General features: G+C 41.1%; 1 protein-coding gene across 11 annotated transcripts in view; it reads right to left on the reverse strand.

The window, feature by feature from the left end:
* The window catches only part of CLIP1 (CAP-Gly domain containing linker protein 1), an 85263-nt gene that overhangs the window by 60202 nt on the left and 9288 nt on the right, over window positions 1-15773 (reverse strand). For all 11 annotated transcript variants that reach the window (XM_054995895.1, XM_054995901.1, XM_054995894.1 and 8 more), the window contains exons 2-3: window positions 5289-5511; window positions 4144-4718 (exon numbers count right to left, since the gene is read on the reverse strand). In XM_054995895.1, the coding sequence (XP_054851870.1) occupies window positions 4144-4718; window positions 5289-5382 (669 nt within the window). In that variant the 5' untranslated portion in view covers window positions 5383-5511. The remainder of the gene's footprint in view (window positions 1-4143; window positions 4719-5288; window positions 5512-15773) is intronic.

Consider the following 15773-nt stretch of genomic DNA (forward strand, 5'->3'; position numbering starts at 1 on the left):
AATAATTTATTTTTGTTCTGAACAAGTTCATTAGAGATGTCTTTCCCTCCCCTTTCTCTGACAAAAAATTAAGTGCAAGATATCTTGAGAGATCTGATTGAACCCTGCACCTGGCTCAATTCAGACATGATGCTAAATAATGGCTTACAGTCATCTGGCATGATTTCCAAATCGACATGCAATGGTTTGTGATCAGCTGGTAAGCAAGAATCAAAAGTTATGGTCTGAAAGGGGTTTGCAAACCATCATTTCTCTGAGCCCAATACAAACTTGGAACAATCCCCCTGTCCCACGTGTGCAATGCCATTCCATCCATAAAAACTGGGTCATGCAAGAAAATGTTCTAGTTTCTTTCTGGATTGACACAGAAAGAATACACAACCGAAATGGGCTAACAATTGGCACCCCTTGGTCCCCAATAAAATGTACCCCATTTGCCCTCCATGCTTGGCTCTGATCATGATTTGCATGACTGCAGATTGGCTTGATATCTTAACTGACAACCCATAGATATTACTCTATCACTCTGGGCAGGCAAAATCTTGCCACTATAGTGTGTGCTCTGGTAACATCTTGATTAGGTTACTGCAATGCACTCTATGTGGGGCTGCCCTTGAAGACCGTCCAGAACCTACAGTTGGTTCAAAATGCTGCAGTTGTACCAACTGGAGTGGGTTGTAGGACTGTATCATTCCAGTCTTGCTCCATCTATGCTTCTGGGCCCAATTCAAGGTGCTGATATTGACTTTTAAAGCCCTGTGTGTGCCCAGTATGAACCTACTCAACCACTCTGTTCATCTTCATTGGAGGTCTTACTTTGGCTGACCCCATTATCTGAGGCTAGATGAATGGTGACCTGAGAAAGGGTCTTCTCAGTTACGGTGCTGAAAATCTGGAACACCCGCCCCAGGGAGAGTCATCTGTCTCCCTCTATTCATTTCTGCCAGCAGGTGAAGACTTGTTTTATTTGGCATTCCCTGATTAACTCTTATGAGCCTTCCTCCCTCTTTGGGTGCTGATACTACGTTTTGTTCCATTGTTTTAAATACTTTATATATATTTGTATTTCAAATGTTTTAACATCCAAAATGTTTGCCATCTTGGGGATGCTGGATGAGTGGAAAGGTGGCATAGAAATGTTTTAAATAAATAAAGTGAATAAATAAAACCCTGGCTGCTGAGTTTCTAAACTATGACCAGTGCAAAACCATGATTTGGGTGTAACCTCTCAAATGAATTAGAGTGGAAGCGTTCACAACAAATTGGCAAGAACAGCAGCATGTCTGTCAAATTCAAAACTATTACTAGTTCCTCAGGAAATCTCTTGTGTTCAACAAGCTGAATTATTCTAGGAAATTTATAAATATTTGGCAGGATGAGTTACCTATTATAACTGCCAACAAGTGAACTAAATGCAGCTTTTAACCTTGACAGGAAATTGCAAGTATGAACCACTAACCCTAAAAGAATGAAAGCCTGCTCACGTATAATACCAGAGTGCTCAAAGAAAGATATACAAGTTATAAAGTCTTGTTTTTAGAATGTTAAATTGCATCAAGTTTTAACTGCAGCTGCCAAGCCCTTTCTGTGTTGATAGCACCAACGTGTACAAACTTCAATAAATGTACAGCAGCAGAACTTTTTGCAAGCCAAAACCTTCTTCATCAGACACACGACAGACAAAATAGAGCAAACAGTTTTGCTTCATGTATTGGACCTGCATCCTACCTACTTACAGAAGAATTAAGTGGAATAGTATTTCTGCTGGAGGCAAGTAAGAGAAGAAAGTCTAAAAACACTTCAATACAGAGGTCCTGAGAAAAATGTTACGGGTATTTGACACACAGAAACCCCTAATCCTGTCTCATTTCAATCATTCTGCACTGTTAAAGGCATATCAAAATGGTTGTGCCAGGATTCAGTTGAAGTTCTAATTTCCATTTCACATTCCAAAATATTAATTCAGGTTTTGAAGTGAGGATTTTAAAGAAGGGTTGTTCTCTAGAACTGTTCGCTTCCTTTCCCCCAAAGAATTAAAAAGCAACATAACTGGGACCTAATAATATGAAAACAAATCATATGATTTGACCAGCTCCACGAACCTCCCCCCGACCCTGGGTGACCTGGTCCCAGAAGTTTGTACTCCTAGTATTCTCCTCATTCTAGCAGGAATCAAATCTTCAATAGTCCAAGAAGATTAATTTCGATAAGAACTGGACTTTATTGCTTTCATTTGCTGGGGAATACTGTAGTCAGCCGTACAATCACCCTATTATACCTCTCATGGAGAAAACTGGATCCAACTGAGTTTTTTTCCCTTTCCAAAAATCAACTTAAGTTTTCTAAAAAGAAAGGCAACGCTACAATGCGGTAAAATAGCTGCACTGGTGACCTTCACTCAAATGAGGTGGAGTGTTAAAAAATTAAAGAGCAAAAAGATGATGGGACAGATCTTTTTTTAGCTGAACATGACAACCCCGTATAATTCAGGAGGGATGACATAAAATAGTTATGAGCCAAAGCAGCTGATCTGAAGATCACTAGGATTTTTGTATGCTTTTACGACCCTTGCTCTTCAGAGCTAATTAAAGGGGAGCAGGGGGGCTGGTTGACTGCAGCTGAGAAGCTGTTAATGTCTCCCTGATGAGGGAGTGGTGGGTTGGCCCAAGCCCTGAAACAGGCTGTGGTGCACCCATATCTAAAGAAGCATATTTAGCTCTTAATAACTATCAAACAACTCTCAATTATTCCATTCCTGAGCTGTGCTGGTGCTGATATTTAAAGGCCTATATGGGTTGGGACCAAATACCTAAAGTACCATCTACTCCTTTATGAACCTACCTGGCCACCGTAGTTATCTCCAGAGGCTCTGCATCAAGAGTCCTGCCTTTCAAGATTAGGCTGGTGACAACCCATGAGAGGGCCTTCTCAGTAGTGGCACCTAAACTCTGGAACTGTCTCCCCAGGGAGATTTGCCTATTCTCTTTTGTTGCGGTGTTCTGCCAGCAGGTGAAGAATTTTGTTTTGCTTGGCATTCCCTCATTGCTCCCTTCACAATTATTATTTGTTAAACAAGGACAGAAGCTTCATTTGATTGCCAGGTGCAGAAGCAGACCTATTGCTGACTTTCCAGTAACTCTTATTTTCTTAGAGTTCCATTCCACCTGGATGGAATTCCACTTGCTCTGAAGCAATGCTGTCTCTTACAATATTCATGGAACCTTCTCTGTGCAAAGCTTTTAGGAACACAATAGTCTACAACCAGGAAGGGAGGGGGGCGCTTTGTGAACCTGGATCATTCAAGATGACGACTTGGGCTAGTTTTCGTTTGCATGGAGATTTTTATGCAAAAGAATATTCAAAGTTGCAATCCCCCCTCTCCCCCTGTTTGAAGGGGCGCAGTTCACTCTATCACCTCATTCCCACTTCGTTCTCCTACATGTGAGATGTGGGGATTAGGTGACGGAAGTCTGATATGAAGGGACTGGCCCACTTCATGATGCAGGTAGCGGATGTGAGCTTTGAACGTTCCTCTGTATACATATTTAAAGCAAACACCCTTCACATAAACTAAAGAATTTGCACAGCAGGGAGAAAAGTTCCACTCCCACCTTCTTTTGTTGGTTTTGTATTCACAGGGAGTTTTTTATATAGGGAAGCATTCAAAATTCAGAAGTGCAGTTTGAAATGGTGCAGTCCAGTCTACCATCTCATTTTCCTGCATGTGTTAACCAGGTGACAGCATTTGCTGACTCTGCCATGGGGATGAGAGTATCGTGCAAGATCTTGTGATTCAGAGATGCAACCAAATTATTGGTCTTCAGAGGCAGTTGCCTGTTAAAATTACCTACTAGTCACCAGCCTAGGGCTTGCCTCCTTCCATCAACACTGTTCAGCAATTCATGCAGATACAGAAGAGGTGTGCTCCCCTGAACGTAGGAAACTCTTTGACATTCTACTGGTAAATGTTTTCAGGAGTGAGACTGAAGCATACCTCCAGTTTTAGCTCAGAAGAAATGTGTGCCTTGGATATTAAGGAAACTCTGCACTGAATGTGGAGCTCCAACTTACTATGAAGGGTGCACAAGGGAACTGCGTTATTTGCTAGCATGTAGTTTGATAGTTTGAAAAATTTAAACTCACCAAAACCCTGTCTCCAATTTTGAGCTCTCGTTCTCCTTTCTTCAGTGAGCCAGCTTCAGAAAGATTAGATATAGATTCACTTGCCGTTTTTGAAAGATTACTAATTTGAGAAACCTGGTGTTCCTTAGCAGCAGGAGGAGATGCCTTGTGAGGAATACCTGTGGGGGGGAGATGAGCTGCCACTGAAGGTGAAGACACGAGGCTAGCAGCTGACACAGAGGTCGGTGAAGTGGCTCTAGAAGCATGGGATGCCTGCGTACCGTTGGCTTCATCCTCTGCCACCACTTTTCTCGTTAGCTTGGACGGTCTTGTGAAGATTCCCCTTAATGGCTCACATTGGAAATAGCGAACTCCAGCCACGGAGCCATCGTTCTTGCCTATTGGTTCATCCAATACAATCCCTGCCCACTGTCCTGGAGCAAACTGTGTCTCTCCCAGGAACTGAATAAAGCCAGGCTTATTTCCATTGACCCAAACACGCTCTCCAATTCGGAAGTCATCCACAAACTCGTCCGGGACATCTGAGGTGGGAGCACTTGTTGTTTTCTCGCTGGCTGCTGCCTTTTCTGAAGGGACTGGATAAATGAAGAAGTGTATTAATTCTGCAGTAGTACAAGTTATAGAAAACATCAAAAAGAAACACGTATTGGACTTTTTTTTTAGTGTTAATGTAGTCACCTCCTTGGAAACCTGTAAAAAGGCTATCTATAAATATATAAAATAAAAATTAAATCACGATGCAATGCAATGGAGCCCAAGTTTCCTGCCATCCCCCCTCCCACAACCTGCCTGCCCACCTATGCAGGCACACTTACCCTGCCTCCAGCATCACCTCCTCCCCATGTGTGTTGGATATAGCATGTAAAAAGAACCTGCACTCTTATCAGGCCAACATGGATGGGACTTTAGCTGGGTTAGTATAATGCAGCCTTGGCTGGTTATTGGGCATTGCCCTAAGCCCTGGACTTGTTAACAAACAGAAAATGTTTCAAAAATTCTCATTCTCCCCACTTTTTATTAAAAAGCATCTTTCAGATCCTTTCCCCCCTGAAGTAGCTATTAAGAATCACGCCTACATCAGAAACATATGCAGCACTGGGAGCATATACACAGCCTTTTATCTTAAGAAGTTAAACTCTCCTTACCAGCACTGACAGATGCAGCTGATTTCGGTAACGTAATCCCAGGCTTGCTGATCTTGGTGGGAGCCTTAAGCCCACTTGGCTTTAATGCACTCATCTTTTTCTTTCGCTGTCGGTGTTTTCTCCCCTCTGACTGCAGTAACTACCTCTTCCCAAACATGGATGCAGTATGGTCTTCTATGTTGTTTGCCTTTAGATTAAACCTATATACATATAGGTTTAAAGCCTACAAATATATAGGAGGAAAAAAGAGAGAGATAAAGACATAAGGTTTTCTTCTTTAAAGGCTTGTAAAGATGCTTCTGTATACAAACCCAAAGCAACAACAAAGGAATATTTTCAAGGTGAAGTTGGTAATTCCCACATACTAGACTACTTCCTATTAAAAACATCTCAACTTCTAGAAATCTAAGATATCCAGAGTATTCAAATACTTTAAGAACAGGCTGTTGTTTTCAAATTGATCTTTCAGCTAAAGGCTATTTTGAGAACAGAAAACAAAGTTCTGTACAGCTTTACTAACATCTCCATAAGAAACAAAAATCAACTATTTGAAGCATTCAGGCAATTCTAGGTATTTGTGAAGTATTGCGACATCTTGGAACGACACAAACACTTCAGCGAGGAGGCACACTTTTAAAAGATCTAAAAAGGCACATGATGCCTAGAAAATTAGAAATCTTTTAAAATCTGAACACACACACACACACAATTATCATGGCTCAGAGTCTTATCCCTTGAGAGCTAGTGGCCAAACGCCCACTTTTATTGTGCTACAATTCCTTGCTGATGTTCATGAGATATGTTAGCCCATTATATAGTCCCCTTAGCGTGCCCCAGTTCCATTCCTTTGCAGCCAGAGTTAGAAAAGGAGCCCCTCCTCCTCAGTTGCTAGGAAGAGAGCATAGCTTTCATTTATAGGCCCAATACAGGCTTTTTAAACGAAGCCATATAACAAGATTCTTTTTCTAAAGTAATTTTAATAAAGTATTCTTCACTTGGTGACCTGGGTTGCTTTTCTTGAATACAAAAAAGAAAGGGACGGGCTGCTTTTATGTTAGAAGTACACACATGTTAGAGTCAACAGGCTGGATGGGTAACATGATTAAGTCACCTTAAACAAAAAGAACTCCTGAGGAGGCATAGAAGCTTTTAACATAATGCAACAACAACTTGCTTGCTCAACTGTTTTCTCAGAACTCGACATGCAGGTTATGGAAAGACGATCTGGGCTGGCTGTCTATGCAGAGTCCTGGCACCAGCGCAAGCCTATGCACACACAGCATTTAGATCATCCTCTATGACTGCCAGCAGCACCCAGGCCTGGCACAGAAGCTGAAGGGGTTACAGGAGGACAGAATGATCTTCTACAAGAACAGAGATTAAACAAAGTAAAATGCAGCTCTCTCGGCCCAAGCTGAAAATGAGGAGGGTGTCACTTTATGAGTGGCCCTATATGCAGTTGCTCAGTGTAGGTATAAAGGAAGATTTTCTCCTTCCTATTCAGTCTATTCCCTGGAATTTCAGAGGCACTTTAAAGCCACAGTTCATTTAGTCTAATGCCATTGGGGTAAATCCTTTGAACTAATACACCCCTGAAACCCTTCAGGCGATTATTTCAGCAGATTAACCACAAGAGTTTGGTTGTTTGTGAGGGGGGGGGGTTGACCAAAGCACAAGCCCAAGCATTAAAAGTTTGTTTGCTATGAAATGAGCCACAAGCAACAAGGACGGATTAGAAAACATTCTAAAAAATATAAATATACACCAGTCACAACGACAAGCAAGTACAATGTCTCTACAGTTAGCAGTAAAACCCAGCCAGATTTATTGTACTCAGGGCCAAAGAATTTAAGTGGAATTAGAAGCAGTAACAGATGCAAATGGCAGAATATAGCCATGAAATAAATGACATTGCTTAAGAATATGTAAGTTGGAGACTCAGATCCCCTCTTAAATCCCATTTGAGAGAAACGCTGAATGCAACAATCTGTGCTTGCTTTTAACATCAGCTGCTCTGCCGTTCAGCCTGCATTCAACGGTTTCACTGTAAACTAATGTCTGGGTTTATTATCAACTAAATAGCTGCTTCTTGTCTCACTATCCAGTCAGTTCTAAGAGCTCAACAGCCTCCCTATTAGATCAAGCCAAAGGTACACCGATTCCATGTGACACACAACTGTCAATTATACACACAAACAGACTGTAACCAGGGCTTTTTTTCAGGGGGAATGTGGGGGAATGGAGTTCCGGAACCACTTGAAAATGGTCACATGGCTGGTGGCCCCGCCCCCTGATCTCCAGACAGAGGGGAGTTTAGATTGCCCTCTGCGCTGCTGGAGTGGCGCAGAGGGCAATCTCAACTCCCCTCTGTCTGGAGATCAGGGGGCGGGGCCACCAGCCATGTGACCATTTTCTCCAAGGGCAACCCACTGAGTTCCACCACCTCTTTTCCCAGAAAAAAAGCCCTGACTGTAACAATGGAAAATTCACTCTGTTTGCTTCCATTTTTTGGAAATTTAAAGTTTAGGAATATTTTGTATGTACCTGGACCATCTTAGTGAACGTATTATAGAATCACAGGAGGATCCAAATATAATCCAGCCCCAAAATATACATTTCTATGCAATATCACACATTTCTCCTTTCTACCTTATAATCTGTTTACAGTTTACCCATTAACATCATCAAGATTACAATCTGCCAAAAATTAACCAATGTTCTAGGCCTGAAATATCTTAAGAATTTTAATTTAAAATATTTATCAAAACTCTCAACTAAGGCTTACAATATGAAAAATAAAACAAGATCAATAAATACAAACATGCAATGAAATCTAGCAGTGTGAAACCAGCAGTAAAACAAGCAGTATCTTAAGTTTCCTTTAATATACTAAAAGGACAAGGTAACAAATAAAATCAACCAAAGTCATGGGGAAAGCAAACTACACTTCTGTTTGCTTTTCAATTCTTCAATAATTTGACATACAGCCAGTTTTATGGATCAGGAGGAATTGTACTAAAATACAGGATTTCCACAGGGAAGCCACTATCAAAACAGAATTTGGTTAATAGGATATCATTCAACATTGGGTGTTGAATCTGCGCATTCTAAGGCCACTCCAGAAGGGTTTGTTACAAAGTAAGGAAAAAAACTGACTGTGGGAGACTCACATGCAGCCTAACCTTTGATCATATCAGTGTCTATCTTAAGAAGAGCATATAGAGAAACTGGAATATATTCCTATACATAACAAAAACCTGATCATCTTATTCAAAATTTGAAAGCTCAATTGGGGCATACTTCATAATAATACATAACCGTTTAATTCGCAACAAATCCTGTTGGGATCCCCGTTCAGCTACAGGACATTTTCTTTGCAGAAACTCTTCATTCTGCAAGCTTGCAAGCAGCATGAAAAGTTTTATTAATCTGTATGGTAAGAAATAACGTGCTCCCAATAACTTCACCACATGCAGCTTTGATTGGGCAGCATGTACTATTAAATGTCCTTGTGAGAAGTAGTATGTTGGCAAAACCCTGAGGAAACTTAGAATACGTACTGCAAAATGCAAAAGTAACATCCATCTTTTTTTTAAAAAGTGCCCCATCGTTTCAACACTTTCTAGAGCACAACCACACTTCAACAGACTTCACATTTGGGCTCTTTTTAGATCTGAACACCATAGTGATAAAGTGCTATGGAGACAAGAGGCCAAATGCATTTGAGATTGACAACTCTGGTCCCTCAGGGGTTAAATGAAATACTTCCACTGTTATTTCTTATATGAGCCAGACCATCATAATTCTGTTGCTGCGAGAACTGCTTTGCTGATACAATTTTACTGGTTAATTGTATATTTTTCTAACTTGTCGAAAGTATTGGTGTGTTCTATTCAATTTTTGTTTTAAGTTCAACGTTTCCCCTCTCTCTATAGCCCCTGTATAATATCTGAAACATTCTCACGGATTTGTTGCTCTGGATATTTTTATGCACTTTTCACATGTTCAGTGTTCACTGTCTTTTTACCAATTTGGCTTTTTAATAGTAATTTATTTTTTCTTGATTTTATCTACATTCTTATAGATCCCTCTGAAGAATCATATGTAAAGCACACGAGGACAGCATAACTGAATAAAAGCAGTATATAAGCACAATTACTAAAATAAATCTTCCCACCACACTTTTTTTTCGCTCCATCTTTGGTATGGCCTTCTTACCCTGGATTTTGTTATTTCACTTCTACAGAACTCTACAACAGCTCATGCTAAAGCTGGGTGATCAAATCAGCAAGAACATTCCGCATCAAGTTGGTAAGATACAACAGTCTGACTCGGGTATCCTGAACATGACCTAGTCCTCCAGGCTCCAACCCTGACAGGTCCACTTCATAATGAGGACCATGCTGATTTCTTTGCAATGACAGGACACATTTTTCAAAATGCCTTCCCTGTCTCCTTTGCCTCAGAAGGAATTTCCTCCAATGCAAACCAACTGTTAAGGATTTCCCTAGTACCTCCCCCCACCCCTCCTTCATCCAGACATTCTGCTTATTTAGCAACACACCCACAAGCTAAACCTGCTCACTGTGTTACGCTGACTTCTCAAAGGGGCAGCTCAATTTAAAACTTGCAGGAACAGTCAAGATTATGAAACACCTCCTAAAGCTGTAATAAGAATTGAAGGGAGTTGGTTAGATTTAACTCACGGGGATTAAACGGGTAAAATATTTGTATAAGAAAGTCAAAGAAAATACATTTGAATGGAAATAGTTTGCTGAACATGCTCAGCTGAAGGTCCATAATTCTCACTTTTGCTCCAGGATTTTCTAGTTTAAAACTATGCTGCCTGATCTAAGGTGGCAGCCTCAAAGTCCTTCCTTTTACTAGTTTGTTGGCCACAATGCATCACAGACTAGCTATTTGCCTAAATGCTGTTTTTACAACAAAATAAGAGAGGGTCCCACCACCACCAAAGATAGGTAGCAAAGGGGATTCAAAGTATGTGTTATATTTTTTATGCTATACTTCCCACAAGGAGCTCTGGATGGTCTACAAGCTCACATTTCACCTTTCCCTGGACCAGTTAGTATTGTAAGGGCTGAGAATTTCAAGTAGTACAGAACAACCAGAAGTTTTCTATGAAACTTAAAAGCATGCTGTTCTAACAACATGGCTGGCCCAGTGAAAGATGTCATTGGAATCATTCTGGATCTTGCTGCATCTTCCACATAATTTACTTTTCATTCTCCCTTGTTCAAATCCCTGCGAAGATTTATTTGATTCATGTTATCTTAATCAGAAAAGATGCCCAATTTGCAAAGGCTACAGAATGATCAGCTAATTTCATTAAATCAGTACAGTGTCTTACTGTGGTGATCATTTATAGATTTAGGCCATTTTAGCTACATACATTTTCAGGATATTTATCCAATGCTGTGTTTTGAAGATATGAAGTTACCTTACATGGAGTCAAACCAAGGGTCCACCTAACTCAGGTCTGTCTCCTCCAGCAACTCAGGCAAGTACAAACTTTTCCCAGCACTTGATATCTATGATGCTGGAGACTGAACCGCAGAATTTCTGTTACTGCATCCAAAACAGAAGCCATACTACTGAGCCACAGCACCTCCCCATTTTTATGAAACTGATATAACACTCTGCCTTACTGATTTCATATTCATATCATATATTTCAGACAACAGTTGAATACTGTATTCTCAAGTACAAGCATTGGTTCTCCCCTCCCCTGTATGTGAGCAGCTTTGCTCAGTCTCAGCTCTGACTCCTGAAAGCTCATACCCTGGAAATCTAGTTGGTCTTTAAAGTGTTACTGGTCCCGAATCTTGATCTTTCAAACGGTAACCTGAAATTAAATAACCATCACTTTGACTTGAGCTGGTTTTAAAATCACTGGTTTTGAGAGACGGTTCTATATACAAGCTACCTCTGTTCAGCCTCATCATAAAGATATCTTTTTATTTATACCCCACTTCCCTCCCCGATGCTTACCCAAAGGAGCTTCAAATGTTGCTCTTGCCTCCATCTAATCCTAATAACGTTAATAATAACATTTGATTTATATACCGCCCTTCAGGACAACTTAATGCCCACCCAGAACATAGTACCAGGGTATTGGAAAAATCCCAGATGCATAGGAAAATATTCTGAGGAATGATGCATTTAGTTCTGCTTCAGAGAAAAAAGGAGCAAGGTAAAGGGGCTGGAGTGACAATAAATAGAAAAAGAATTATTTTCAGATCATACATAGTTGAGAAGTTGCTATCACCAAGGATATCTACCCTACAACATTTTGTAGATGTAATATCTTGCCTGTGTGCAGGGCTTTTTTTCAGCTGGAACACGGTGGAACGGAGTTCCGGAACCTCTTGAAAATGGTCACATGGCCGGTGGCCCTGCCCCCTGATCTCCAGACAGAGGGGAGTTTAGATTGCCTTGATGCAGAAGGCAATCTAAACTCCCCTCTGTCTGGAGATCAGGGGTCGGGGCCACCAGCCATGTGACCATTTTCTCCGAGGGTAACCCACTGAGTTCCGCCACCTCTTTTCCCATAAAAAAGGCCCTGCCTGTATGTATAGATTTGAAATAAGAAAGGCTATTTAAAAGCTGGTTGCCATAGTCACTTACCCAAACACGAGATACAGTTTCTGTCCCTTTAGCAACTGTTAATCACAACACTTATACAGTGGATAGCATCCAAGGGATCAGACCTTTGAGTGGCTTGCAAAAGCCTCAAGTGATGCCTGAAATTCCCTCCGCTCGTGCTCTTTAACAATCAATACTGAAAAGCACAGTAGGCCCGAGAGGGTGTGGTCCCTCTCCCCCTCCCTCGCTTTTGTATTGTGACTTCACTGGCTCTGACCTCACAGCCAAGCATTCAGGAATGCCTGCAAGAACTGAGAACGCCTCTTGGAATACCACTGCAGGACAGCCTACAGGAGAAATGGGAGGAGTTTTCCCATCTCCTACCTTTCCAAAGATACACACGCATCACCAAACCAAACAATGCTAGCCTTTATCTGAAGAACTATCACCATTTAACTGGATATATTAGTTACATGCACATCATATCTTTTATGTCGCACCAATGTGTACAGTGCTTTACAAAGTAACACAATCACTAAGACTAGTCCTTGCTCCAAAGAGCTTACCATCTAAATTTTACCATGGGGGGGGGGGGACAATAGAGTGAGGAAAAGGACATCAGCAACTGCAATTGTAAAACATATTTAAATACAGCTATATACATATGTATTTAGGTTTAGTTTCACAGCTGGGGGAATGAGGAGCAGGGTAGAGTCAAAGGTTTAATCAAAAAAATGGTTTTTAAGGAGAGGTGGTGGGATCTGCAACATTATGCAGGCTGTCAGATGTTGCAAGAGAGACTGGGTGAAATTGTTTATGGGAGCAGGGGACCCACAGGGGGCTCAGCAGGGTAGAATTGAAGAAACAAAGGCAAATATTGGGATGAGGGGTGAGAGATAAGAGCGGGTTCCATGACCACAGTGGCCATTTTAGGGGAGGGAAAACTGTACCAAACCCCAAGTATACTGCCTCCTTACTTCAGAAAGGATAATGAATACCCCTCCCTCCAAAATAACTGGATAAATCTGCCCAAAGATCCCAGTTTAATACCGAGAAAATTTAGTAAACTGACAATTATGTAAATTAAGCATGGAAAGAGCAATAAGCATTAACCCAAGAAACCTAGATTAAAATACCAGTTTACTCAGAGACCCTTCAGAAAGCCACTTGGTTATCAGCGTTGGCTTCCTAGCTCTAAAATGAAGATAAAGAATGGCAGGCCTGAGGATAAAAACTAAGAACTTAAATATGGTATATATTAGGGAAGGCCAGTAGATAATCTAAATATGGCTCTATCCTATGTCATGTGAATGAATGAGGTTGCTGGGTAAAGGTTATCTAAGGGAAGAAAACTATTTCGTTCCTTTCTAATCTACTTCACAGAAAGGATGAACAGTCTGTGCTTCTCCCATAAGAAAAGCCAAGTATGCACGTCTTTGCTGCTTTCCCACTAGACAGGGCAAAGCAGAGAGAGAGCACTCCGCTGCCAAAGAATTACAAGCCGGCTCAAGAAGGGAACAAAGTTGCTTGTCTTCCCAACTCGAATCTCATGTACACTTGCCTCCTTGTCAACAGATTAGCAACCAAGTTTTCATGCAGCACAACCTAATAATATTGCATCACTAACATGCCCAGGCATGACCTCCTTTTACGGCAAGAGCATCCCTTTCTTTTCCTAGCAACTCTATGTACTTATATTTGCTTGTGCACAGACAGCTCCTGAAATCCATCTGGAAATAGACTAACACTCATCCAGCAGACAGGAAGCTCAGATGTTCTAATATTGTGTTTCTTGGCTTAGAGAGCTCATTCATATTTTAATCCTGTTCTCTTTGGTCAGGGGTTATGTATCTGCTGTGTCATTCGTCTCCTCCTTAAACAGAAGCCTTGACCAAGCCACAACAACAGAGCCCAATTTATCCTTAAGCTTTTACCACAGCTTCATTCAAACCATACCGTTAAGGCAAAAATGATCAATAAGGCTGCAATCCTACTTGATAAAAAGCCTAGAGGTTATACTGGCTCATGTACTTCAGTTAAAGAAAATGCAGCTGCAAAAAAGGCCTTCTTCCAACTCAGACTAGCCTGGAAGATGGCCTCTTAATAATAACATTCCATTTATATACCCCCCCCCCCTTCAGGACAACTTAATGCCACACTCAGAGCAGTTTACAAAGTATGTTATTATTATCCCCACAACAATCACCCTGAGAGGTGGGTGGGGCTGAGAGCGCTCCTAAAGTGCCGTGGCTGGCCCAAGGTCAACCAGCTGGCTTCCAGTGGAGTGGTGAATCAAATCCGGTTCTCTAGATCCGAGTCCTGCTGTTCTTAATCACTACACCAAACGTGGTCGATCTTGACAGGGTAGATCCACTCCATGGTAACACTGAGACTAGACTACTGTACTGCGTTCTATATAGGCCTCCCCTTGGTTGACTTGGAGACTCGGTGCAGAACGCTACAGCTCAGTTATTATCAGGAGCTAAGTGCAGCATGCATATTACTCCCATTCTGCATTCACTTTATTGGCTATCCATTAGTTACCAAGAAAAATTCAAGGTCTTGGCAATCACATGCAAAACCCTTCATGGCACTGGTTCCTCGTACCTGTAGGACCACTTCTCTCCCTATGCTCCACCATGGCTGCTTCGCTTACCTTAACAGAGCCTTTTGCACGGGCCACTCTACAAATAAGCAAAATCAACAACTGCCCAAGCACGATCCTTTTCTCCACTTTATGGAATATCCTTCAAGAAGAGGCAAGGAAAGCTCCCATTCTCTTGCCTTTCCGCAAACTATGCAAACCTAAATTATTCAAGAGGGCTCTTTTATGCAGCTAGGTGGCCTCTACTGTAATGAAATGTTTTAGAAAGACGCTATGGTAAAGGAATAGGACTGTAGATTATATTACTATCTACTGTCTGTGGCTGTATGTTGTTAAAAGGTAATTTCCGCATCATCTAACATGTCATATATAAATGGCTTATGCATCGTTCCAGTATTGTTTAGTTCCGTATCAGATTTCTGCTTGTTTATGCTTTATTTCAGCTACCTCTGTATCAGGTTTCTATCAAAACAAAAAAACAGAACTGGATTAAAGTCAGGTACTTTTTAAATTAATTTCAAGTCCATCTGGAGATCAGGTCCCTTTAAGAATAATTCTCCCAATGAAGGCCCCATCAACACAGAGATACTCCCCAAGCTCCGTTCCTTTTGTTTCTGAAACTATCAAGTGGGTGCATGAGTTAAACATTACTGGCTCCAGGAACAAAAAGAGGCCAAACCCTTGTCTCTTAAAGGTCATTGTAATACATTAGCACATGTGGCCGCAAAGTAGCAGCAGCTCTCCCAAACCTCAGCCAAAGGTCTTTTCCAGCCTTGCCACCCAAGTTTATTTTAACTACAGATGCCAAGGAGTGAAATGTGGAAATTTCTGCACGTGCTCTGGTACTGAACGCAGGATTAAAATGAGCTAGAATGGAAAATCCAAGTGTGTCATTTTTAAAGCTCAAGTTGATAACAAAGCAACTGTCAACCACATAATGCCTCCCATGCATCTGGTAGGATTACATTACCACAACTAATTAACATGCTAGCTAGTAAATGAGAGCTTCCATGAATTCCATAGCTTTGACTGTTAACCAGAAGCAGGAACCTCTAGTCTCATGCTAAGACTACAACTCATTATATAAACCATAGCATAAGTTCAGAATTTAAACAGAACATTTCATACTCAATAATATATGGGGGCAGGATGACAAAGATAATAATCCTGCAATTATCTATCCAAACACACTCTTCTGAGTGGAGAAAACAAATGGAAAATGAAATTCTGACTGTACAATGCCACAAAAGGGAATTTTCAGTTTACTGCACTTCTGT

The sequence above is a fragment of the Eublepharis macularius genome, chromosome 13 (genome assembly GCF_028583425.1).
Source record: "Eublepharis macularius isolate TG4126 chromosome 13, MPM_Emac_v1.0, whole genome shotgun sequence".
In the NCBI taxonomy this organism is placed as follows: domain Eukaryota; kingdom Metazoa; phylum Chordata; class Lepidosauria; order Squamata; family Eublepharidae; genus Eublepharis; species Eublepharis macularius.